This window comes from Calonectris borealis, chromosome 3 (assembly GCF_964195595.1).
Source record: "Calonectris borealis chromosome 3, bCalBor7.hap1.2, whole genome shotgun sequence".
Classification (NCBI taxonomy): domain Eukaryota; kingdom Metazoa; phylum Chordata; class Aves; order Procellariiformes; family Procellariidae; genus Calonectris; species Calonectris borealis.
In genome coordinates, this window is record NC_134314.1 from 33406179 (window position 1) to 33432972 (window position 26794).

Below are 26794 nucleotides of genomic sequence, written 5' to 3' on the forward strand. Positions count from 1 at the left end.
TGCATTAACTGTCCATAAACGTGCTTTTAAAATTTTGATTTACTATTTAAAAAAATGGTACTGTAGTAATATGAATAAGGTAATGAAACAGTACTCACCTAAACTGTTGTTAAGCTCAATTTCAAGCAAATCATGCTGTTAAAACAACAGTATTCTGCTTCACCACACATCTAATTTTTGGTGGTGGTTGTTTTTGTGGGTGTTTTGGGGTTTTTTTTTTTTTTTTTTGGTCCTAACTAACCTGTAAGTTTGCTATACTCCGTAAAATGATTTCAGTTTTCAGAAAATTTAGACAATTCAGTTCTGTGCCCACCTCCTACTAAAACAACTACCTTCGTAAGAACAACTGCTCATTGGAATGGCTATAGTAAAAAACCAGAAACAAAGCTAAGAGAAAAAACTTTATAGGGCAAATGTAAGAGACAATTTGAGAATTTACTGTTATGGACTTTAATAAGGTGAGAGACTTGTCAAATACAACTAAGATGTCTGCTCTAGCTTATTCTTATACACTGTCTTCAAAATATTTAGCCTCATGCTAGACACCTTTCATGTCCCTTCGCAATCAAGTGTTAGAGAAGCTCTCTTTTTCCTACAGAAGACTAACTCTACTGAAAAAGGTTCAGACTTGAGACCACACAGCCAGACACTGTTATAGGTCCAGAGAAGCCACAGTTGCCACATTCTGCAGGACTGTCCCAAATGTCATTGAATGGAAAACTAAACAGAACAAGCCAATTTATTTTCCACCTTAAGTGTGGAGTTAAGATCCTCTCTCTAAACTCTCCTTTTACTCCTCCTCAATTATCTTCCTTGCATCTTATTTCTATTCTCATTTGAATTACATAGTGTTAAGAAATGCCACAAAATATTTAATGTGCTCCTTTATTCAAATATTAGCTGTTGACTCTTGAAGATATTTCATAGCAAGCATAAAACTTGAATTCAATTTTAATTCTTACGATAACTCTTGCTTTTAACAAAGAGCATCCGCAAAAACATACAACATCTTCTGTAATAAGTCATCACTGAAAGTAGTTTTGAGGAAGCCTTGACCTTCCCTGGTAGAAGCAACTTTTACATTAACTTCTTAAGCTGGCAATTTCTGTGTTAGTACCCTCCCAGTGATTTACCTTCAGGGATGAGATGCTTTCAGGTTGAATATGTATTACTAATCCCTGCCCAAATTCATAACTAGTATTTCATAGAAATTGAGGAACTCAGGAATTTTTCATATCAAGTAAGTTTTGTTTCTTTAGCATCTTTGGCTTTAACAGGGTATTTCATGCTACCCCAATTCAGAAGCTGGGGAGAAGTCCACAACTCAACAGCAAAATTCTGCATTTTTCCTCAAACTATGAGAATGTATGTATTACTAGGTAAAATTTAGTGAATTGATTTTGATGTTTGAAGCCATAGAAAATGAAAACCAGCAAGCTAATATAATGACAACCATATCAAACAGTAGTGTTATCTACCTTTCTATCATACACAGTAACACAAGTCCTCAGTTGTCAGCATCTGCGGTCCAGCATGATGCTTCAATTTCTGTTGTTCCCCATCCACCCCCTCCTCCCCGCCAAAAACCCATACCAAATGTTACAATATTGTGCGATCTGATAAGAAGTCTGCTCTTTGTTGCATCAGTAGCTCACCATGTACTTCAGAGTAATACATTAAATCAACCTGGGCCTTAAGAGAGGCCCAGTACACTGGCTCAATGCTGATGGTACTCCTTAAAAAATAGATTTTAATTAGATTAGTCATTGGGGTAAATTTGTTAGTTCTATAATTTAAACTGTAGCCATTTACAATCTAAAGACGACCACCCCCCTGCATCCCTCCTCCTGTGGAAGCAGGAGAATATGCTTTCATAAAGAAAGCCTAGGAGCATGCACAAGCAGAAATGAGCTTTTGCTCTCAGTATCTATTCAAATTCAAGGCTGCCTGCTGCCAGTGCCAAAGCCTCTTTTCCCCAACTTCTCACAGTATTGTATATTACCACAATGCAGAAATGCAATTTTAGAACTGCCATAATCTATCTCTTCACATTGAAGGCCACACAACGCAGTACTGTTAACATACGTTTGACTAATTATAGAATAGATAAATTGTACTCCAAGTGACTTAAATAGAATCACTTCATTCATCTGTTTCATGGTACTCTTCCACAAATAACATTTTAAGATTAAATCAGTCAACTGCAGTCAGTGCAAGCACAGCATTCCTATTTACATTCAATATTTTGTATTAAAGTAGTAGGCATTCAATGTAAAACCATTCTTAATTAGGCATTAAAGTATTTGCTAACATATCACTTATTACAATACAACCTTCATTAGATGTTCATTTAGAATAGATTTTTTTTCTTTAGAGTAAAAAGGTGAATATGAGTATATAGAAGACCAGCTACACCTGTTCTTAGCTTCCCTTTAACAATACAATTGTAACACTGGCAATGGAACAGACTGAGGGCATTCAGAAGTCTGGGGAACATCAAAAAAATTCAGTTATGTCTGTACTACAAATCCTCAACTCTTAACTAGTATAAACCAAGGATCCAAGATCACCTCTGTTCAGAGACGAGGGAACTCAGATACCACACATTGTGTCCCCATCTATTCTCTACCCTTTTTCCATCATCTGCTAAGCATTTGTGGAAAATTTTGAAGAAGGTCTTTGTTCTTCTGTTCACCCTTATACAAAGGTGTTCTCTTTTTGTTCTTAAAAAAAAAAATCTACCACCGATTATCAAACAGTGGTTTGATGACTAAGCATAAAGGCCTCTCACCTTTAGAAACTGGGACAAACAATTTGATAGGCATGCAGAAGGCTGGCTGAAAAATACAGGAGCTTAACTACTTACTTGTCAGATGTCTAAAGTCAGAGGCAAGTGTTACAGACAATGCCTCACAGACTTGCCTGTGCACTAATGCCTTTTTTTTTTAAATACAAGACTAACACAGAAAAAAAATCCACAACACAAAGAAGTGGGAAGTTACCAAGAGAAAAACAGTTACTCCTTCCAGAATCATGCTTCTCCTCATCCCAAGTGGAGTGAGTGGAGTAATCCAAACTGGTAGAGACTGAGAGGCTATAGTCTGGGCCAACCTCTCCCTGAGGCTTAGCGAAGTGTGACAGCCCAGGAACTTTTCACTACTGAAGTAATCTTTGCATTAAGTCGTACCACTGGGAAAAGCCCAGCCCATAATATCAACTGGAATGCAGGTTCATGGCATCCACATGCTGTCGAGGTCACAGTTGCAATTCACTCTTCAGATCATGAGAAGAGCACTGCTCATGCTGTCATGCTGTTACAAGTAGAAATTGCTTACATATGGAAGCCTGACCATCACTGGCAGTGGGCAAAGTCTTATGAAAGCACTAGAGCATTAAAAAAAAAATCTATTCCTGCTCCAACTTTGAGAACACAGACCTTCTAATAAATGGTTTTCACTGTCTGTGACACATTTGTACCTGAGTTCACCCATGTATCAATACCAGCTCACTGTTTCAGCATAAGATTCTATGACCGCCTGCAAACAGTGACAAAAACCACTCTCATATCAGAGGTGGACAACAACCACCTCCTGTGTGAGCTCATCCCTAGAACTTCTGTGAAATAGTTCTTCCACTTCTCCCACCCTGCCTTAACACCTACTGTAAAACAGAAGGGATAGTTTCAGAAGGATCAAATACAGCAGTTAAAACCAAGGTAAATAGTAATTCCATGCTCCAGGCATTTGTATGGACAGCTCGGTTGAAGCAACAAATTAGCCTAAAACCTTAGTAATTAAGGCATTCAGAGAAGACTATTTTAGTTCTCACGCTTGATGTTTCACCTCATTTACCACCCAGTATTTGTACAAGTCCTAAATACAGTAAGACTAAAGCAACAACATTTAGGACAGAGGTATTGTCTTCATCTGAGAAACCACACAGACAACACAGCACACTGAAGTTATTGAACATTAAACGGAAGTCACATACTTCCACGTTCAGCTAGTTTTGAGGACAGAAACGTATTGTGATACTCAGCTGAATGGTGCCTACAACCGATCTGTGCTCAAAACTTAATAGGGAAATAACATTGGAAGTAGGGAATATCAGCAATAGATTAAAAAACTTCCAAATTCTACTTTTTTAAACATTGTTTACATTTCAGTCAGCAATAAATTTGTGCAAAGTAAAACAGTCTTACATTTTAGATGCTTATAGATTTTTACTAACAGTTATAAAAACCATACTTGGGTAGCTGTTTAAAAAAAACACTGAGGATATTCTCCCAGCTAATGAGTTTGTTCTTAATGTTAGCCTCACAGAGGTTAAAAAACACTATATGTGCTCTGCAGTAATGTAACTGAACAAGAGATTAATCTTTCCTTCCATAATTAAGGGAAACAAATTTAAAAGCTGACGTGTTATTACAGGCTAAGTGAAGGTCTGGATCTTTTTTGACCAGCACATGATCTAGATGTCAGCAATATAGCCTGAATGATTTAGTGACCCATGTCAGTCAGAAAAGGCTTAAAGTAATAAAATTCATGATTTGGGTTAAGTTAAGGTACTTAGTCAATGAGGCTGAGAGCAATTCAGGTCACCCGAGATACCTACTAGCTGATCTGCCAAATTGCTCTCCTACCTACTGCGCAGAGCTTGATGACCACCAAATTGTCAGTGTTCTGACACATCTAAGAACCTGTACTGAATTGCCTCCCGTAATCCTGCTGTAACTTACACCAGCTGAAATCACTAGTATGAAGAGACAGAAAATCATTAGCTATGCTTGTTACTCAGTTTAGGTTTGTTTAAGAGTCTAAAGGTAGTATTTAGCAGTTACTTTTCCCCCTTACCCAGTTATGACCAAAACACTCTTCCCTCTTTCTTATATCCTTGTTCTACGAGAATTTTATCCATCTATCCTTTGCCTGACAACAAGCTACCACAAAATATCTCCTTGGCTAGCAATGCTTCAAAATATATTATTGCATGAGCTACTGTTATGGAGCCACTTAGAATTCACTAGCAAAGCTATGTGGGAACACCTTTACGATGTTAGAGCCAGGCTGCAATGGAAAAGAAAGCTATTTTAGCAAGGACATGAAATTAAAGATTAAAACCTATGAAGGAAACACTGACTTCTGAGAAGTTTTAAAAGCTTTGTCTGCAGTTATCTTAAGCTTTAAAGCTTCATCTTTGTTGTAAAATTTCACCTTGATAAGAAGTTAATACATGTAGCATTACAAACAGGCTGATTATTCAGTGACTGAAAAAGTAGAACAGTGGTTCTTAAACTTGCAGTAAAAAAAGTTATTCCTCTCATTCCAAGAGCTTAGAAGTAGTGTTTCAAACCATGAAAACCCAGAGCTAGAAGACACTGTTGAAGCTATTTAGTATGACGACAGTTTTCCGTACAGGTCTAGCCCGTGATAATTGCAAGTATCATGACTGTAAAAAGCTGAATCATTTGCATAACAACTTACTGTGTAAGTGATAGCTGCCAACATTCCAATCACAGTCAAGGAACTAATGGAAAATGAAAGAGCAGTCAAGCCATCTGCAAAAAAAAAAAAAGCCTGTTGAAAATTCCTACAGTAGAGGTGTAAGAACATTTCTTCCCGAATTGGTTTCCTGAAGATATTTAAGTTCATTAGATTAAAGAAAACAAAAAAATTGAGACATAGTTATCAGCCATAACAACTCAGATGAAAAATTCACCTAGCACAGCTTTTTGTCAGCAGTAGATCCTCTTCCAATCCTGCAAGAAGCATCTCGCCTTTACTACAAGTTCACAGATGTTGCATTCAGTCAAATGGCTGAATAGCCACTAATGAACTTGCTCCAATAGCTGTCTAATGCCTCTTCAAGAGTTATTTCTGGCATCCACAGGGTGCTGTGGTAATTTTCACAGTTTACACATGCATTCTGGATGGTTCATCTTTGTTTTGTTTGTTATCGCCTGATTTCTCATAGTAAAGCACTATCCAGAGAATCAGGCAAGCATGGATCCTTCAAACAACCAAACAAGCCAGACTGCAGGCCTCAGCTTCACTCAGACCATATACAACCAGACGTACAAACTGGAAAAAGGTCAGGGGATTAACGAGTTACTGTAGCCTTACTATCACTCTAGAAATGAAAAGGGATAGTAGAAGACAATACCAAACTCATCCCCAAAGGCACCAAACTCCCTGAATCCTCCTGCGTAATTTTTCACAACAGCCCTGTCCCTAACGTCACTGTACAGGACACAACATGGCAAGCTTTTTTCGTTAAATAGTAGCATGGAAATTTATAGTAGCTATTACAGAAATTAACTTTAAGCAATCAGTTTCATGTTTGCACCCAGTCATAAAAATTGAGCTACCATTTAGTGTTCTCCCCCATGTCCTCCCCCCCCCCAGTTAATTCAAGAATTTAGAGCACAATAACTTTTATTCCTACTCACACAGAATTATTAGCCAGTTTCCATTCGTTAGCTGGTTTCCATTCCTTTTTCCTGAACATAGTGTCAAGCATTCACAAACTGTGAATAGCTATCCTTCATGAGAAGCTGCATCTTTCTTCTTACCAACCTCACAGGCCTCCTTCCAGAAATGCAAAAAACTAATAGACTAGCACAACCAAATCCAACTTCACCGCTCAAATCTTTCCTTTGTTATTTTTGCTAAATAATACCAAACAACTTCCCCAAAGCTAACAACAATATGTTCATAAGTTTCAAATACTACAGCTATGTTTAAAACTGAAAAAACCAAAACCCAGCACTATTCCCCCTTTAGTACTTGTGAAAATTTTACCTATGTTCTGAAGTTTAGGGGAAAAGTCCCCACACATAAGTGACCCTTATTTCTAAAGTATCACACAATGTATTTAAACACCATATTTGATGATGCTTCTGTACATGTATTTAAAAACAACTTTTAATATCCATTTTAAAAGTTTGAACTATGTTCAATGGAACATTAAGAAATTAACTGGCTGAAAAATTGATAATTGTATACCAGAAGTATATTATCAGGCTCTGCCTCAGTGGATGAGTTTGCATTCCTTTTATAATCCCAGCACAAACTGAATGCACATAGAACAAACACCCAAAATTAAGATCTTTATATTTCTTGGATTAACTGCAGAAAAACAAAGGAAAAGGATAAGTTAATATAAAAACAGGACAACAGGTACAAGTAAAGACAACAGGCAAGAATTTTGTCCTTGTTCTCCAGCATCTGGAACACGAAAGAACCGTTTGCAACAATACTGACCAGCGACTTGCTGGCTGTGCAGTAGCTCTACAAAAACCCTGGGGGGGTCTTCGCAGGCAGCAAACTGAAGATAAGCCAGCAGCATGCCCTGGCAGCACCGAAGTCCAACAGCATCCTGGGCTGTATCAACAGGAGCATGCCCATCTATTTAGGGAAGGGACCACATAGGGAATACCGCAACAAGTTTTGAGGCCTCCACTACAGGCAAGATTGATCAATCTGAACAAGTTAAAGGGAGAGCTAAATTGGTCAGAGGTTAGAGCACATGCCATGCAGAGAAATTGAGGGAGCTAGGCTTGTTCAGCCTGGAACAGAGATGGCTTTGGAGAGACCTAATATAGCCTTCCTGCTTAGCAAAGAGGTGGAGCCCAGGCTCTTCAGTGGTGCACAGTAGTTGAGTGTGAGATAATGGGTGACAGTATCTATACCCACACTGGATAAGAGGAGACTTTTTTCCACCATGAGATGAAAGAGTCCCCATCCTTAGGGGTTTTTTAAGAGCTAGCTGATGAAGCCTTGAGCAACCCAGTCTAACCTTACAGCTTCCTTTGTGCAGGAGATTGGACTAGATGACCTGAGGTCTCTTCAGTCTGGTCTACCCTATGAAATTGAAGTCACAAGAGAATGCTGGTAGAGTCAGAAATCAAAACCAGACTTCCACATCCCAATGCAGCATCTTAATGATTAAACCTTCCTAGAAATAAACATTAGCTATACTACACTTTCATAGCAAGGACATGTCCAGAGCTGAATAATTAATTGACAGCCATATCAAGGTGGCCTAGAAAAATTAGCTTACAACTCAGCTCAACCACTGTCACTACCTGTATAAACAGTTTAAGAAGCATTTTATTCCATGCTGTCAGTTAGAATCTTTGTGAAGCAAGCGAAACAAACAAGCAGACAGCCAAAATTATGAAAAAGCTATGGACTTGTCCTCCCTATCTACTATGCTTGCAAGCACAGCTTACAGCACAGCACGTATTATGATGAAAGATTCTGCAAGGATGTCAAAGGCAACAAGAAGGGCTTCTTCAAACATGTAAGTGGCAAGAGGAAGACGAAGCAAAATGTGAGCGTGCTGCTGAGTGGGGCAGGGGCCCTGGTGACACAGGACATGGAACAGTCTGAGGTACTGAATGCCACCTTTGCCTCAGTCTTTACTAGCAAGAGCAGACTTCAGGAAACCCAGGCCCAAGAGACCAGGGGGAAAGGCTGGAAGGAAGATGTACCCTTGGAAGAGGATCAGGTTAGAGAATACTTAAGCAAACTGGACATACAAAGTCGATGGGCCCTGAAGGAATACATCAAGTGCTGACAAAGCTGGCAAATGTAATTACAGGGACCTTTTAGTCAGTACAAAATTCCTAGAATAATGCAGAATACAACTTGACCAAGGCGCATAGCATTATCAGACAGAAGCCAATACTCTGATGCACAGCAAGAATGAGGCACAAATATTAGAGTACTTATGCATTTGGATTAATGTTTGTTAGATAACTTTTAGTTACCATTTTTCTGGATACATTTGGAAAGTGACATCAAGTCTGTCTTAGCTCACCTACAAAATACTTTCTTCACACCTTTGCTCTGAAAACACACCCTGGCTAAATACATGAACTGCATAAGCTAAAGGTTAAATACAACTTCATGGAGTTTGGCCTTCACAATAGTTCTTTATAGCCCTAGCATAAACAAGAAATGTAAACAAAACAATTTTAGAAAAGGTCAATAGTAGGAGAACAAAGGGAAAAAAATCATAACACCCATACAATTTTCCTGTCTAAATAGACAGAGACACTTATGAAATAGTCTCATTACAGTGAACAGCAGTATCACATTTAATTAGGTAAGCACTCGAAAACTGTTATACGACAAGAGACACACTCACCATACTGAAGTTCACTGATTTTAGGGTACCCATGTAACATTTAAAAGCTGTGTTAAGTGAAGACTCCATGGAAGAAAGAACCTTCCCCTCCCCATCATTAATATCACAGGACACAACATTGGAATCCTTGCTGTCAAATGGGGACTGTACTGAAAGCAGACACTGACAGTGTCTCCTCTTTGTACTTTAAAGATGGTTCTGATTTTTTTTTGTCTGAACATAAAGAGAACAATCTTATTGCAAAGATTTAGTGTAGCTGAGCAGTTAGAGTCAAGTTAGAAGACTGTCACCAAGAAAGTTAGTTTTCTTGTTCAGTCAGTGATGAGTATGCCAAAATAAGTTAGTAGCAAGTTGTACAAAGCTCAGAACAAATCTCAAACTTACGACTACTTCCAAATTCTTCAAACAGGAGCTTCACTTTCTCCCACTCTGTGGAATTCTTCTTGTTGGGAATATCCAAAGGAACAAAAGCACTGTAACAAAGCAAAAAAGTCCTCTCACTTACCCTAATTAGTCAAATATCAAACGAATTCTACTTCCAAGTTAAGGAAACAGAAATCCATTTATTCCTGAAGAAAAGTTGTATGACCTTAGGTTTAAAAAATTCTGAAGGCAATGTGTCATTTTATTCACATTCCCCTCAAATGCTGTATTTGGATCAGCAGAGTACATGTTCGAGTGTGTGCAGAGTCAGTCCTGAGGTCAATGAACAAGTGATTTTCTATTTACCAGTCCTAACAGAGGTAAGGACCCTACACAAGCATCATTAAAAGATGTATTAATCCGATTTGCTATCCTGGTTTGATTCATGTGCAAAGGAGCAAAAAGACCTTAAGCATCAATTGAGACAAATTTTCTTATAAATCCACACTTCTGGAAGCTAGAATAAAACAATTAATGATTCCCACACCAAGCATTAATTAAAGTTTAAAGGGACTTAAAGTTTAAATGTTTATCTTCCATTATTACAACTAAAATAACACATCTGCTGCATTCCATTCCTTGTTCTGTAGTTGGCCCACAGAACAGAACTGCAGAGAAGTTCATGAAATATTTCTGACTTCCCAATAAGCAGAGACTAGCAAAGAGTTCAGAAGAATGTCAGGTAGAACAGTCCCCTAGCTGAAAGCTTTCTTCTGTCAGTCTCCCCATCTAAAATCCAATAATAAGAGTAACTCTTCAGCACCTCCATAGACAAAACAGCTAGTTTTGTAACAGCTGGAAAACCAGTACCTCCATACCAATCTGAAACCATAGCTTCCAGACATAAAACAGAATGTCTACAAGTCACAAGAAAGTCAGATTTGGAAGGAAAATTTTTAAGGTAAAGAATGCAAGAACCCAAGCCAAAGTCCATAAAGAATGCTCACAAGTATCTTTCGGACTTTTGAAAGAAAGAGTACATAATTAGATCCCTGCTTCAAGTCCCAATAAACAAATGAATAACAAATATGCATCTTTCAGGAACGTGCCTCGAATTTCTCAAACATAAGCGTATGTTTCAAAGGCTAGTGCTAAGCTAAGTGTGTGCACTTATAATCATCACATCAAAACCAAAAATAAACTGGTACTCTGCAAACAAAGTTAAAATTTTAAAAACTAAAATCTTAACTTTTAAAATATGTTTGATTGACAAATGTTTGTCAGCTTCTTGACTGTGCAAGAGGTAGATTAAGGCTAGCATTTACTTAAGTTGATGCATGCTTGCTGACTTAAGATTTTTGTTCTTGTATCTGCCTCTAGTAGTAATTCTTTCTGTAAAATAGCATCCAGGCAAAATCAAGACACAGGTATTAAAACAAAGTTAAGCAAAATTTTTACTTACAAGAGATAGCAACACAAATAACTGCAGGTTTATTTGCTAAAAAGGGTTAAAATAGGAGACTGGGAAACTAAGTGAGCTCAAGTCCTTTTATTTTAGCATCAGTTTGAATTTGCTATCTGTGGACCACAGGCCAAGGAACAAATGAGATGGAAGAACATCTTAGGATATTTATAATTTGCTTGCCTTTCTGCTCCCCCCCGGCTCCAAGAGCAATAGCGTTAATTTTTTTTTTTTTCCTGAGACTACCTACAACCAGCATGTCAAAGGACACTATCAGAGCAGAAGCCACAGTACCCATTATACACATACTCTTCAATTAGTACTCAGCTAAATCTTGACTGAAGGAGATAGACATCTGATTCTGCTCCTGCTCAAGTTCCACGCACCAAGGGCCTCAGAAAGGAATGCAGGACCTATGAATTCACACACTTTAGTCCCAAGCAAACAGGAATCTTACTTCCCCTCCCGAACAGGGTCCCTCAACTAGTAGCAAACTAGCCAGAAGGCTAACTAGCCCACTTGAACAGACTTTTGGCCTCTAGCTTAACAGGCCACAAGAAGAATGAGATAGTGTTAGCATGCCTAGCCATCTACAGACCTGCATCCAGTCCACACTCCCAAAGGATCTCTAAAACACAGCCCATCCACTGCAGCACACAGCAGTTTAGGCGTATTCTTCATGCACACTAAGCAAGAAGAAATTTGACAAGAGTCTTGGCTATTTTGCTATGTTAACTAAATGGTCAATGCAGCCTGAGGGTCATAGTAGCCATCAACAGAATGAGAAGTTTCCATGTTAAATAACTCCATTCACCTGTCATCACTGTGATGCAATACAAGTCAAGTCCGTTGACAGCGAGTGAACAGAGTACAAGTGCCAGTGCGGGGTTTTACAGGTGTAGCTGAGAATTCAGTTAATGCAAGCGAACAGAGCAGCTCAGCTGTGATGTGATGTTTTACACTCAGAGTTCTGGACACAAATTAAATTATTAACCGCAGTAATTTTAAGAATAGAAGCAAACTGCTATGCTGTTTAAAACACATCCTGGGAATACTTGATTAAGATCTAGATCAATATCTAAGCTGCAGAACAAGGAAAGTAAATGCAAGACAAGCAGTTTAAAACTATTAACTTTTGGCAGGGCTAATAACACACAGGTGTAGATGGGTCAAGTTTGATCCTTAAATCAAAGAGTGCCATTAACTGTCATCCTTAGGAAAATAATTTATAATACTAGATTTAAACTAATTTCCTTTAAAGTGCGTTCTGCTATAATATAATTTGCATAATTATTTATAGGCTAATTAGACACCTATTCATAGCTTATTAAAAGCTAATGGTTCTAGAAAATTTAAGGTAACCAGTTTAATTCTGAAAACTGACAGTCAGGGAAACATTCCTTTCAGAACCAAACATTCATTAGCCTCAAAAGCAAATATTTTAGTTCAAACCAGACTGCTGTATAAGAGTGCCTTAATGTAGATTTTAGTATATCTCAAGTCCCTCAGCTCTAGCACATGACATCTTGAGTAAATAAACTATTTTCAAGGAAAGTAGATAATTTCTAAAGGAAAGGCATTACAAGTAAATAGTAGTTCCGAGTATCCCAGTATAAATTTGTCCTATACTTTGCTTTTAATGATACTATGCATCAAGTTATTTATGTGCAGAACATTTAAGTGCTATTACAGACATGCACATTTTTGCCACAGCAAGAGGCTTTGTAACAGACAACTAGAGTAAGAGGTATAAATACTACTCCTGCTAACAATTTAGACAATGGAATCCTGCTCATTGAGCCATGTTATCAACTTAAAAAAAAACCTCCAAGATCATCTGGCACAAAACAGGTATGTTTCCCAAAATAGTCACATAGATCTCTAATGGAGCAAGGTAAACATCCAGGTAAGAAAAAGAGATTCTTAAACTTCAAGCTTAATCCAACTTTTATGGTTGCTTTGAGGACTGCTGACCAGGAAAGAGGTAGGGACTTCTTATGTAGACCTACCTTTAAAGGAACCAAGCTATTTATTGACCTGTTTTAAGTATACAGATTACTTGCTAAATCAATCAGAACAGAGGTTGTCTTGATATGAGACACTAGTCATGTAAGCACAAAGAGACAACAGACTATTTGCTGGGCACTTAACAGGAAATATTCCAGCTCCTCTTGCTTTTGTAACCTGTGTGCATGAATATTCTAGTCCATTAAGCCTAGCCTCCTAAAATTAAATCCAGTACATAAAATTCCAGCCTGTTTTAATGCTGGTCTGTTCCTGACCACCAGTGAGAAAAGTCTCCTGCTACTGCCAGGTATAGGCAGTACTGCAAGATTGGTCTTCACTACCACATTCAGTTGAGTCCCTCATGTAGAAGCTTCAGCTCCAACACTTTTATCTCTTTCCTACCACACTGGGACTTCTGAGGCTGCTCTTTGCCCTTGCTGTGCAGACAGTTGACTAAGACAGATAACTTCTCCATAACAAGCATGTACATGAACATTGAGACACTCATTATTTTTTATATAGATATAAAATTATACTAGAACCAAAGTTCACATTTTTCTTCAGCACAGTCACCTCATTTGCTTCCTAAACTGAGCTGTTCAGCCTTGCAGTTTCTCTTAAAGGGGACAGACAAGAATTATATCCTTCTGCAGCAGTGTCTTAAGTAGCAAGGGTGCTTTTCCACTCCGAGGGCATTAGGATGATGCTAGTATTTAATCATTACCATCTTAAAAGAAAGCAAGCAACCTCTATGTATAATAGCAGAAAAAATGTTCCAGTTGGAATCCAGAAATACTAAAATCCCTATCAGTATCTAAAGGAGTCCTGCCTCCCTGCAACAGATGCTCCTGCTGTTTAGATCAGCAGGTTTCAAGTCTGTACCTATTGAGAAGCACTGTTCAGTAACTTAGTCCCAGGCCAAGTACTACAGCTGTCTGGTTTGCAAGTCAATCTCACTGTCATATAGTACAGTATCAGAGGGGATCGTGGAAGCTGCTGTAATTCACAAGTTGTGAAGACTTTAAAGAAAAAGCCTAAGAGCACAGAGGACAATTAAGAAGTCAAGAACCAAGTTCCATCTTACTGGAAGAGAGGAACAAACATGCTTACAGCTACTGAGGATTCAGCTGACACCTACTAGAGATACTGCAAAATTTTCTAAACTGGATATATTATACAGTACATATATGTATGCCTATGATGTGAGCCAACAGTCAGAGAAACAGCTTTTGTCAGAAGCTTTAGTAATATTTCTAGACCATGATTAAGGTAACTCCTTTAGTTTCTCATAATAGCAAATATGTTACTTTCAACTGAAAGGACAATAGACTTCTTAGAAATGTACCTTAAGTGTTTATCAAAACTAAAACAATATTCCAATAAGGTGGTATACAACTAGAAGCATTAATTTCACTCTAGTTTCTACTTCACACTCCAGTTCTTCGATATGGATCATTTTAGCATACATTTTGTAAATTTTACCACCTTTATTGCTGCAGTCAAAATGCTAAAAAGCTTATGACACAGCATACATTAGAAGCCTTCAATATTGGTGTGCATGTCGTGCTTAATGGTGATCTTAAATTGAATTTGTAATACTGCTTGGAGTTTCAGAATAACAGAACTTGCTGTAAACAAGTTACCCACTTCAGTAATGTCTGCCTTTCAAACAAATGCCAGCAAAACCTTTATCATACAAGGCACAACTATGTCAAGTATAACCCCACACTATACTTATGTCCCTCACAGAACAATTCCATTTAGGAAAGTACTAAGCACATAAAACCTACTCATATTCCTAAAAGCTCTTTTGGGATGTCCATGAAAGCTTTTGATAGAGGCAGAAAACAGGAAGAGCACAAATGTTGTTGTACACTGAAATATCAATACAGTTGTACATGTCATAGCCATCATGTCCTTGATGGACGTTAACACCGCACAAACAGGCAGAACTTGGAAGCACAAGTACCTCCACAACTAAGAAAACCATTTTAGCTTCCAGTTGAACTCTTACTTTTCAGGTACCTAATTCTCAGGATATTTAAGCCGTATTAGAGATTAAGCTAGATATTCATTTTACAGATTGAATGCACCATAATCTACCTTTTTAATCTTGCACAGAACAAAGTTCTGTTTGGGGTTCTATTTAGTTTATCCCCTGTTAATATTCAATACAAATACTTACCCAATTAAGAGAAGAACTGCACAAATTGTGATGAATCCCAGAGTATATTTGAGTGCGGTTTTAACCTGCTGTATATTAAAGAGAAAGTTAATATATTAACATAAATAAATCCAAAGGGATTTGTCCAGCAAGTTATGACAAAGCATACTTAGCATAACAGGTGTTCTACAAAAGGACCTCCACAGAAAACATGAGTAGTTTTAGATACAAGTCAGAAGCATACATTCTTGAAGAGTCTCATAGCTTGAGAGCTATGAACAATGACATTGAATTATGCTTCCATCATAAACTATGCACTTGAACAGCTGTGGCCAGAAGCCAAGGTACATTCATTCAGTGCAAATACACTCAAAGAAAATTATTACCAATGCTTTATATTATGGCTATGATTAGAAGTCTTTTTTCTCATGTTAAGGTTACAACTGAATAGAGGGGAAAATGATCGTGATCAATGATTAAAAGATTCTTTAAGAAAAGTATTTTCATTTGAGAAGTTAACACTTTACTGGCATGCATTTATTGTATTCCCTAGAACATCATGCATGTCAAAAATCTTCAGTGCATTACAAAATAACCAAGCTCTAGCTTCAGGTAAATTGCTACTGCCTACCTCAAGAAAACATGGAAACGCTACAAGAAGGAAGGTACTCAAATTTAGCATCTATCTCAGAATTAGTATAATCTTCCTGTCTTCTACTTTAAAACCTATTCATACATGTTTTCTATTCTAAGGAAAATCTCATGTAAGAAGTTTTAACTTCCTGTATATGAAATCAGACTCAAAGGAATTTGTAGGAAGCTTAAAGAATTCATGGCAATACAGATGTTAATTACTTATCTCACTAAAGTATCATTTCATGTGAGACCACAGTGCTTAGAGTAGGCTATGTCAGACTAAGTGTTATTAAAAGCTGCCTCAGTATTTTAAAGGAACTGTAGTAACAGACTTAGAAATGCTATTAACATTGTAGTATTCAAGTTGGACAATCATTCTTGCTTTCATTTTTGCCTGTATTCATTTGTCTTTTCACTGTGTGGTGCATTTGCTAGAGTGAACTTACTAAGCAGGTGTTGCCGTCATCTTCTTCCTTCTCCTCATAATAGAAGTAGACAAACGGAATCCACAGAAAGACGCAGAACAGTATGATGGAGTACAAAGCTAGAAGAAATAATTTAATTAAGTGATGAGACAAAGTTACACTGGCACTTAATTTACTGCCTAGTAATTCAAAGGAAAGAATCAAACCTTAGTTTCCTCTCACTCTAGCTCTTACTAATTTCAAGCATTGAAAATTTAATAAAATTTACTAGCCAGTATATGAACTATTACCATTTTGTAAACTCCAAGGGACTTACAGAATTAACTCCTTCAGACTAAGGATTTCAGATCTACCTTCAATTCAGCAATGATAAAAACACTAAAAATAATCATCCGCGTGCAGGTGATATACAGGACTAGCACACTGGGGAAGAGGTAGCATAGAGGATAGCGAATAAAAGCAAGCTATGCCATCTAATAACAGAAGTTGTTCATAGAAGAGGTATATACAAAAATATAACAAATTCAAAGCTATTCCTATCACTGGACTCCATTTCAGGGGAAGTTCTACTACTAATGTAAGTACATTATAAATTGAAGGCATGGTTCTGTTATTGATGACCTCAATTCATGAAACAGAACAAGCTGTAGCAATATAGTATCATCGTTTAACATGCCTTTTTTAAAGGAGGGACTAATTGGAGATTGCAACAGACATTTATCTGAGTAGCCACTAAATCGAAACAGTCACACTGTCATATTACTTTGACGCACAGGTGATCTTAAGAGACTTTAAACCAGCTAGTTTAACATAAGTGAAGGGTTAAACTAACACAAAAATCTTCACAAATATAACTGGCAAGCTTGAAGACATTAACAAAGCTAGTCAAAATCAATTGGACTGATTAACCAGTGATATGAAGGGAGGAGACCAACTTCAGATCAAGAATTTCAAGTTTAAGTCTTCAGCTCTCTGTATTATAAGAAGTTTCACACTTTTTAGGACATCATTATTAAGCAAAATCCTTCAATACTTAAAAATAACTTATATTATGAACAATTCAGAAGTCTACTAGGAAACTAAAAACTGTCAATCAGTATGTTACAGTATTTGCACCCCACAAGAAAGGTATCCTAGAATAGTTAACCAAGCCCTCAAAATGTTAGAAGTACCACACAACCAAGACTGCTTGTGCAAGCACAAAATCACCCCTTTGAGTGGGTAAGTAAAGATACTCAGGATCACACAAATCCTGTGATCTTTAGCTATTTTTAATCTTTGCCTCATTTTGCATAGCTAATTAGTGCCTTCCCACTACTAACCAATATAATCATCCCTAACTTAAGTTTGTGGCCTCTTATCTTGCCTAGTGCACTCCTTACAGTACCCATGTGCTTCAAAGAAACCTACTTCAGCATTTTTACTGACGGTGGTGTAGAAGCCAAATAAAGTATCAACGCCTAGAACCTAAATATGAATGAGAAATTATTTCTAAACAGAATTCATTCTTTGGAAAAATATTTCAAGGTGTTAGAGGTACCTACTGTTTAGAGTCCTGAGTTAGTATGGCAGTGTAACTACAGAACAAGTTCTTGGTTAGCTCATAAACTTTCTCATATTTGCCAAGCCATAAAATTCAGGGCTCTAAGACACCTTAAAACTTCAAACTCTGAAATGTAGCATTCTTAGACCTTCTAGAGCAGTACTGCTTCAAAATTGTGAATGCTCTCAGAAATCAAACCTCTCTAATCTAAAAATCTGCTTTTTTAGACTAGTCCTAAATCCACACTGCACTGTGCCAGTAAATTAGGCAAGTTACACACATCATTAATCAAAGATCAGAATAATCAGCCCATAGAGGTCGCTGCAAGCACAGAAAATATCCTCGCTTCCAAGTTTTACTATGTTAACTTCAGCATACCTTATTCATATGAGGTACATCCATAGCTCGTTAGAAAATGGGACTGATCCATGTTTCTTCCAAGGGGATAAACGAAGAGATACTCAAATTCAAGACAGTGTCTATGAACTGTGTGAAATAATGCTACCATTTACCATCACACCAATCAAACATTGGTACTACCCAAATGCTGTTGCTTTTCAGTTTTAAGAGAACAGCACAGGCTTCTGACACTAAACTAAGCTTTTTGAATTTAAGCCATGAGTGTTCAGTTACTGTATACATAGATAATCTGTATCTTGAATTTGTTTTACATATTATGTTTTATTGTCATATTATAAAACTATAAATCCTTCCCTTTCTGAAAAAAAGTGTCTGTTTCCTGACACTTTCCTGTAATTCTTCATACTAATGTCTGGTTTTTTAAGTTTTTCTGATCTGCAACAGTATATTAGCAGAGGACTACTCTCAGTGGCTACTGACAATCAGCTACACTTATCAACTGAACTTTTTGTGGATTTGTCTTATTTAATTCGATCGAGGCTGTTGAATTGATGTATAGTTTGTCCAGCCTTCACGAGGTTTGAAAAAGCCATTCATAGCACAAGCATCTGAACAGTACACAGTAAGTCAAGTAAGCAAAGTTGTCAACGCTGCTCAAGAAACACTACCAAAAATATTATTTACACATACTGCTATTAACATCACTGTATTCAGCTTTTAAAGGACTGTCACAAGTGTTTGGCAACTGACTGGTCAAAAAGTTTGGGAAATATATCTTATTATCTTTAAGTCATCTATTCCAAGCTTCCAGGCTATGTGGTGCCTCTCAATTCAAATGGTGAATTAGCAAGTTTAAACCATTACAGTAAAGCTTAAGTCATAGGCAAGTCTATAAAACAAAACCTGTTACAGTTCAATAGCATGACCGTGTGAATACCTACTGTGCCAAAAAAGTGCTGAATTTAAGTATTTTTACATATCAGATCTGACTTGCACAATAAAGGCAGTCAGAAAAATGACTATACTAGTCCCCCAAACCCACCATTTCAGTAATACATTGCAATATGCAAAGAGCTTATGTAAAACCAGATGAAAGACATCAAAACAGGGTATTTTCATTCAGTAGGAATTAACTTCTATTGAACTAGGCATTGTTACCAACAGTTCTATCTCAATTTTTTCAAACTCATTTCCTTTTCCACATCCAATGGCTCGCAGAATAACAATGTTTAAGATATTCTTTGCATTCTGGAGTATTTAAATCACGTTTAGATGCAAGTCTAAGCAGCTCTAAATAGAATATTGCATAAAGCTCTTGACATCCTCCCTAAGTTTCATACTTCTGAAGTTAACATCTATAAGCTTCTCTTCATTGTCAGTGTAAACAAACCAAATTACTATCCAGATTAGCCTTACCAAAAGGCTAACTGTACTTTCTGTGAAGTCATAGTTAACTCAATCCAATCCCCAAGTTCTTGCCAGTGTTCTCTAATCCCCAAGTTCTCACCAGGAATTATCAAATTAAGAAAAAACCCATACTGGTTTAACAGTATGGCATGTCAGCAGGAAAACAATAGGGAAGAGTTTAGCCCATATTTTTTGCAACCTGATGTAATAGAGTATTGAAGCCTCTGGAAAATGGAGTAAAGCAGGGCATGATAAAGGATCAAACTTTTAAAGATCCCACTAAGCCCTCTTATGTCAAGCCAACTCCTTAGTAATTTGAAGCTAAATATTACCCACTTCCTTTTGCACACTCTTCCCTTAACTATCAAACCAAAATGCTTCAACTCACTGAAAGCTTACTTGGTAGCAATCGAGCTATTTTTTAGAAATTACCCGAGTGGCCAAAATCAACTCTGAAGGAAAGTAAAGTCAGTCAAGTATTAGAAAGTGCCACTCAAGTTCTTGAAGAGAGCAAGAGGTAGCTTCTGGTCTTTATTTCAAAAAGCCAAGCCACATCTGACCAAAGATACATTTATTTTCAAATTAGCAAGATAAGGTAAAAGTTTCAGATAATACTGAAATATTCAGATAATACAAGAAATATCTACCTAGCCAGTCCCACACTATCTATAGAAGCACGTTAAAAAGATTGATTCATTCCAGATCATACCAAATTAACGCCTTTCACATAGAACTTGATCAGCTCAAGCCCTACTCCTTCTTAAAAAAAAAAAAAAAAAAGACTGTACTGGCTATTAGACTAGTAGAAGAATCTAATAAGGTGTATTTCTGCAAGCCTTTGCTAATAAAACATCCTTCTATTTCTGCAATTCTCAATACAAATTTAGAAAAAAAACCATAACAACCCTGTAGAAATCAGTGCAGAATGCAGAAGTGGAGTCAGACCAATGGTTCATCAAGCCCAGTACTATGCTCTCAGTGCTAGCAAGAGGAGGAGGTATTTAAAGAAAGCGTGCGAGCCTGGTCACTTCCTGCAGTTTCAGCCTTTAGGATAAAGTTTCAGCTTCATCACTGGATCATCCTGGCCTATTCCCTTTTCCTACTCAAAAGGAGACCATTTCAAGCAGGCAAATGACATCAAAAAGCTAACAGCAAGGCTGATGCTGTTGTGGTACTGATAAGCAACTACAGAATACTTAGAGCAGTAGTAAGTGTAACTGCATATTGAAGACCCATCTGATCTTGCTCGGTCAGTTATTTCTGTGGAAAAGCTTTCAATTTTCACCCTCATTTAAGAAATATGATTAGGTCAGATTTTTCTTCACCACATTTGGCCTGATCTTTAGCTAAACTAAACCCCTCAAGCTAAAACTCAGCATGTGAAGTATACCACAGGACTTGCTTCTAGATTCAAGTCTCCTCTACACCACAATCCATTCTTGACTCTTAAGGCATGGACAAGAGCCACACTACAGAGATAGATCATGTTTCCAAAATAAAGATTAAATATGTGGTTTTTACTTGTGAGTTCAAGACCACATAAGCATAGCTAAAATACCTAGACATAACTATTTACTTCCAACCATAAGCACCTGAGAAGCAGACCATAAAGCACATCAGCATTCCACACCAATAACAAACGAAAAAACAGAATCTTATCTACTTGACCACAGCAGCCAGATGCTGAAATGCCTTCCTCAGTGAGCATTAAGAGGCAAGTCATATCTAATTCACTTCCCCCTCTCCACCATCCACCTGTCATATTAAAACTCTACTTTGCACCAGCTCCAGTGTTTGCTAGACCTTGTGCTGGGTCACCTTAACCCACCACACTGGTGGAAGAGAGCCACAGATCTAGCAATCTTGCAGCATAGGTGGCCAACAGCACCTTGGGCTGCATTAGGAAGTGTCACCAGCAGATGGAGGAAGGTAATTATCCCCCTTTACTCAATGTGGTCTCATCAGCACTTCAGAATTGGACTGCCATGTCAAGTTCTGGGATCCCCAGTACAAGTGACAGACATACTGGAGAGTCCAGCAAAGAGCAACAACAATTAAGGGCTTGCACATCTGAAAGAGCTGGGACTGCTCAGCTTGGAGAAAAGAAGGCTTTGGGAGGGATGTTATCCATGTGTACAATGAGACTGAAGACTGCGGCAAACTTCTCAGTAGTGTCCAGGGAAAGGATAAAAAGGGAATGAGCACAAACTGAAATATTTAAACAAGAACTTTTATTCTGCCTGCAGTCAGAATGGAACAGGCTACACAAAAATAGTAGAGTTCCCATCCCTGGAGATACTCAGAATCCAACTGGACACTGGCATAAATGAGCTGCTGGGAATAAGGAGTATATTGAACTAGATTTTCTCCAGAGTTCCCTCTCCAACCTCAGCACTTCTACGAGTCAAAGTAAATTTCTACCAATTTTGAAATTTGGGTTAGCAAACCACAGGCATCCACCACATGCCAACAATGGCTTAACGAGGTGGGCAAAAAGCACACTAGCATGCTGCTGGAAACAAGACGCCTTCTAGCACAAATAGTGCACCTCCATTTCAAGAGAGCATCTTTTCACACTGTTTAACCTATTGACTGCAAAAACTGAGCCAAGTTAATTCCAGATGCAGCTAAAGCTTTGATTCTGCCAACTCAATTTTGGAAACTGGCATAACCTCATAAGGTTCAACAAGGCCAAGTGCAAGGTCCTGCACATGGGTCAGGGCAACTCCCGGTATCAATACAGGCTGGGGGATGAAGGGATTGAGAGCAGCCCTGCCGAGAAGGACATGGGGGTACTGCTGGATGAAAATTCCCGGACATGGGCCGGCAACGTGTGCTCGCAGCCCAAAAGGCCAACCGTATCCTGCGCTGCATCAAAAGAAGCAGGAAGGGAGGTGATTCTGCCCCTCTACTCTGCTCTGGTCAGACCCCACATGGAGTACTGCGTCCAGCTCTGGAGTCCTCAGCACAGGAAAGACATGGACCTGTTGGAGCAGATCCAGAGGAGGGCCACAAAAATGATTGGGGGGTGGAACGCCTCTCCTAGGAAGAAAGGCTGAGAGAGTTGGGGTTGCTCAGCCTGAAGAAGAGAAGACTCTGGGGAGACCTTACTGCAGCCTATCTGTTCTTAAAGGAGGCTTATGGGGAAAAACTTTTTAGTAGGGCCTGTTCTGACAGGACAAAGGGTAACGGTTTTAAACTAAAAGAGAGTAGATTTAGACTAGCTATAAGGAAGAAATATTTCACAACGAGGGTGGTGAAACACTCGGACCGGCCAACACTCGGACCGGCCAACACTCGGACCGGCCAACACTCGGACCGGCCAACACTCGGACCGGCCAACACTCGGACCGGCCAACACTCGGACCGGCCAACACTCGGACCGGCCAACACTCGGACCGGCCAACACTCGGACCGGCCAACACTCGGACCGGCCAACACTCGGACCGGCCAACACTCGGACCGGCCAACACTCGGACCGGCCAACACTCGGACCGGCCAACACTCGGACCGGCCAACACTCGGACCGGCCAACACTCGGACCGGCCAACACTCGGACCGGCCAACACTCGGACCGGCCAACACTCGGACCGGCCAACACTCGGACCGGCCAACACTCGGACCGGCCAACACTCGGACCGGCCAACACTCGGACCGGCCAACACTCGGACCGGCCAACACTCGGACCGGCCAACACTCGGACCGGCCAACACTCGGACCGGCCAACACTCGGACCGGCCAACACTCGGACCGGCCAACACTCGGACCGGCCAACACTCGGACCGGCCAACACTCGGACCGGCCAACACTCGGACCGGCCAACACTCGGACCGGCCAACACTCGGACCGGCCAACACTCGGACCGGCCAACACTCGGACCGGCCAACACTCGGACCGGCCAACACTCGGACCGGCCAACACTCGGACCGGCCAACACTCGGACCGGCCAACACTCGGACCGGCCAACACTCGGACCGGCCAACACTCGGACCGGCCAACACTCGGACCGGCCAACACTCGGACCGGCCAACACTCGGACCGGCCAACACTCGGACCGGCCAACACTCGGACCGGCCAACACTCGGACCGGCCAACACTCGGACCGGCCAACACTCGGACCGGCCAACACTCGGACCGGCCAACACTCGGACCGGCCAACACTCGGACCGGCCAACACTCGGACCGGCCAACACTCGGACCGGCCAACACTCGGACCGGCCAACACTCGGACCGGCCAACACTCGGACCGGCCAACACTCGGACCGGCCAACACTCGGACCGGCCAACACTCGGACCGGCCAACACTCGGACCGGCCAACACTCGGACCGGCCAACACTCGGACCGGCCAACACTCGGACCGGCCAACACTCGGACCGGCCAACACTCGGACCGGCCAACACTCGGACCGGCCAACACTCGGACCGGCCAACACTCGGACCGGCCAACACTCGGACCGGCCAACACTCGGACCGGCCAACACTCGGACCGGCCAACACTCGGACCGGCCAACACTCGGACCGGCCAACACTCGGACCGGCCAACACTCGGACCGGCCAACACTCGGACCGGCCAACACTCGGACCGGCCAACACTCGGACCGGCCAACACTCGGACCGGCCAACACTCGGACCGGCCAACACTCGGACCGGCCAACACTCGGACCGGCCAACACTCGGACCGGCCAACACTCGGACCGGCCAACACTCGGACCGGCCAACACTCGGACCGGCCAACACTCGGACCGGCCAACACTCGGACCGGCCAACACTCGGACCGGCCAACACTCGGACCGGCCAACACTCGGACCGGCCAACACTCGGACCGGCCAACACTCGGACCGGCCAACACTCGGACCGGCCAACACTCGGACCGGCCAACACTCGGACCGGCCAACACTCGGACCGGCCAACACTCGGACCGGCCAACACTCGGACCGGCCAACACTCGGACCGGCCAACACTCGGACCGGCCAACACTCGGACCGGCCAACACTCGGACCGGCCAACACTCGGACCGGCCAACACTCGGACCGGCCAACACTCGGACCGGCCAACACTCGGACCGGCCAACACTCGGACCGGCCAACACTCGGACCGGCCAACACTCGGACCGGCCAACACTCGGACCGGCCAACACTCGGACCGGCCAACACTCGGACCGGCCAACACTCGGACCGGCCAACACTCGGACCGGCCAACACTCGGACCGGCCAACACTCGGACCGGCCAACACTCGGACCGGCCAACACTCGGACCGGCCAACACTCGGACCGGCCAACACTCGGACCGGCCAACACTCGGACCGGCCAACACTCGGACCGGCCAACACTCGGACCGGCCAACACTCGGACCGGCCAACACTCGGACCGGCCAACACTCGGACCGGCCAACACTCGGACCGGCCAACACTCGGACCGGCCAACACTCGGACCGGCCAACACTCGGACCGGCCAACACTCGGACCGGCCAACACTCGGACCGGCCAACACTCGGACCGGCCAACACTCGGACCGGCCAACACTCGGACCGGCCAACACTCGGACCGGCCAACACTCGGACCGGCCAACACTCGGACCGGCCAACACTCGGACCGGCCAACACTCGGACCGGCCAACACTCGGACCGGCCAACACTCGGACCGGCCAACACTCGGACCGGCCAACACTCGGACCGGCCAACACTCGGACCGGCCAACACTCGGACCGGCCAACACTCGGACCGGCCAACACTCGGACCGGCCAACACTCGGACCGGCCAACACTCGGACCGGCCAACACTCGGACCGGCCAACACTCGGACCGGCCAACACTCGGACCGGCCAACACTCGGACCGGCCAACACTCGGACCGGCCAACACTCGGACCGGCCAACACTCGGACCGGCCAACACTCGGACCGGCCAACACTCGGACCGGCCAACACTCGGACCGGCCAACACTCGGACCGGCCAACACTCGGACCGGCCAACACTCGGACCGGCCAACACTCGGACCGGCCAACACTCGGACCGGCCAACACTCGGACCGGCCAACACTCGGACCGGCCAACACTCGGACCGGCCAACACTCGGACCGGCCAACACTCGGACCGGCCAACACTCGGACCGGCCAACACTCGGACCGGCCAACACTCGGACCGGCCAACACTCGGACCGGCCAACACTCGGACCGGCCAACACTCGGACCGGCCAACACTCGGACCGGCCAACACTCGGACCGGCCAACACTCGGACCGGCCAACACTCGGACCGGCCAACACTCGGACCGGCCAACACTCGGACCGGCCAACACTCGGACCGGCCAACACTCGGACCGGCCAACACTCGGACCGGCCAACACTCGGACCGGCCAACACTCGGACCGGCCAACACTCGGACCGGCCAACACTCGGACCGGCCAACACTCGGACCGGCCAACACTCGGACCGGCCAACACTCGGACCGGCCAACACTCGGACCGGCCAACACTCGGACCGGCCAACACTCGGACCGGCCAACACTCGGACCGGCCAACACTCGGACCGGCCAACACTCGGACCGGCCAACACTCGGACCGGCCAACACTCGGACCGGCCAACACTCGGACCGGCCAACACTCGGACCGGCCAACACTCGGACCGGCCAACACTCGGACCGGCCAACACTCGGACCGGCCAACACTCGGACCGGCCAACACTCGGACCGGCCAACACTCGGACCGGCCAACACTCGGACCGGCCAACACTCGGACCGGCCAACACTCGGACCGGCCAACACTCGGACCGGCCAACACTCGGACCGGCCAACACTCGGACCGGCCAACACTCGGACCGGCCAACACTCGGACCGGCCAACACTCGGACCGGCCAACACTCGGACCGGCCAACACTCGGACCGGCCAACACTCGGACCGGCCAACACTCGGACCGGCCAACACTCGGACCGGCCAACACTCGGACCGGCCAACACTCGGACCGGCCAACACTCGGACCGGCCAACACTCGGACCGGCCAACACTCGGACCGGCCAACACTCGGACCGGCCAACACTCGGACCGGCCAACACTCGGACCGGCCAACACTCGGACCGGCCAACACTCGGACCGGCCAACACTCGGACCGGCCAACACTCGGACCGGCCAACACTCGGACCGGCCAACACTCGGACCGGCCAACACTCGGACCGGCCAACACTCGGACCGGCCAACACTCGGACCGGCCAACACTCGGACCGGCCAACACTCGGACCGGCCAACACTCGGACCGGCCAACACTCGGACCGGCCAACACTCGGACCGG

The 26794-nt window shown here is 42.6% G+C and overlaps 1 protein-coding gene across 3 annotated transcripts in view; it reads right to left on the bottom strand.

Annotated features, from left to right (window-relative positions):
* Nucleotides 1-26794, bottom strand: part of LMBRD1 (LMBR1 domain containing 1) — a 99395-nt gene that overhangs the window by 51248 nt on the left and 21353 nt on the right. For all 3 annotated transcript variants that reach the window (XM_075145285.1, XM_075145286.1, XM_075145287.1), the window contains exons 4-7: nt 16232-16329; nt 15171-15238; nt 9538-9626; nt 5484-5557 (exon numbers count right to left, since the gene is read on the bottom strand). In XM_075145285.1, coding sequence (XP_075001386.1) covers nt 5484-5557; nt 9538-9626; nt 15171-15238; nt 16232-16329 — 329 coding nt within the window. The remainder of the gene's footprint in view (nt 1-5483; nt 5558-9537; nt 9627-15170; nt 15239-16231; nt 16330-26794) is intronic.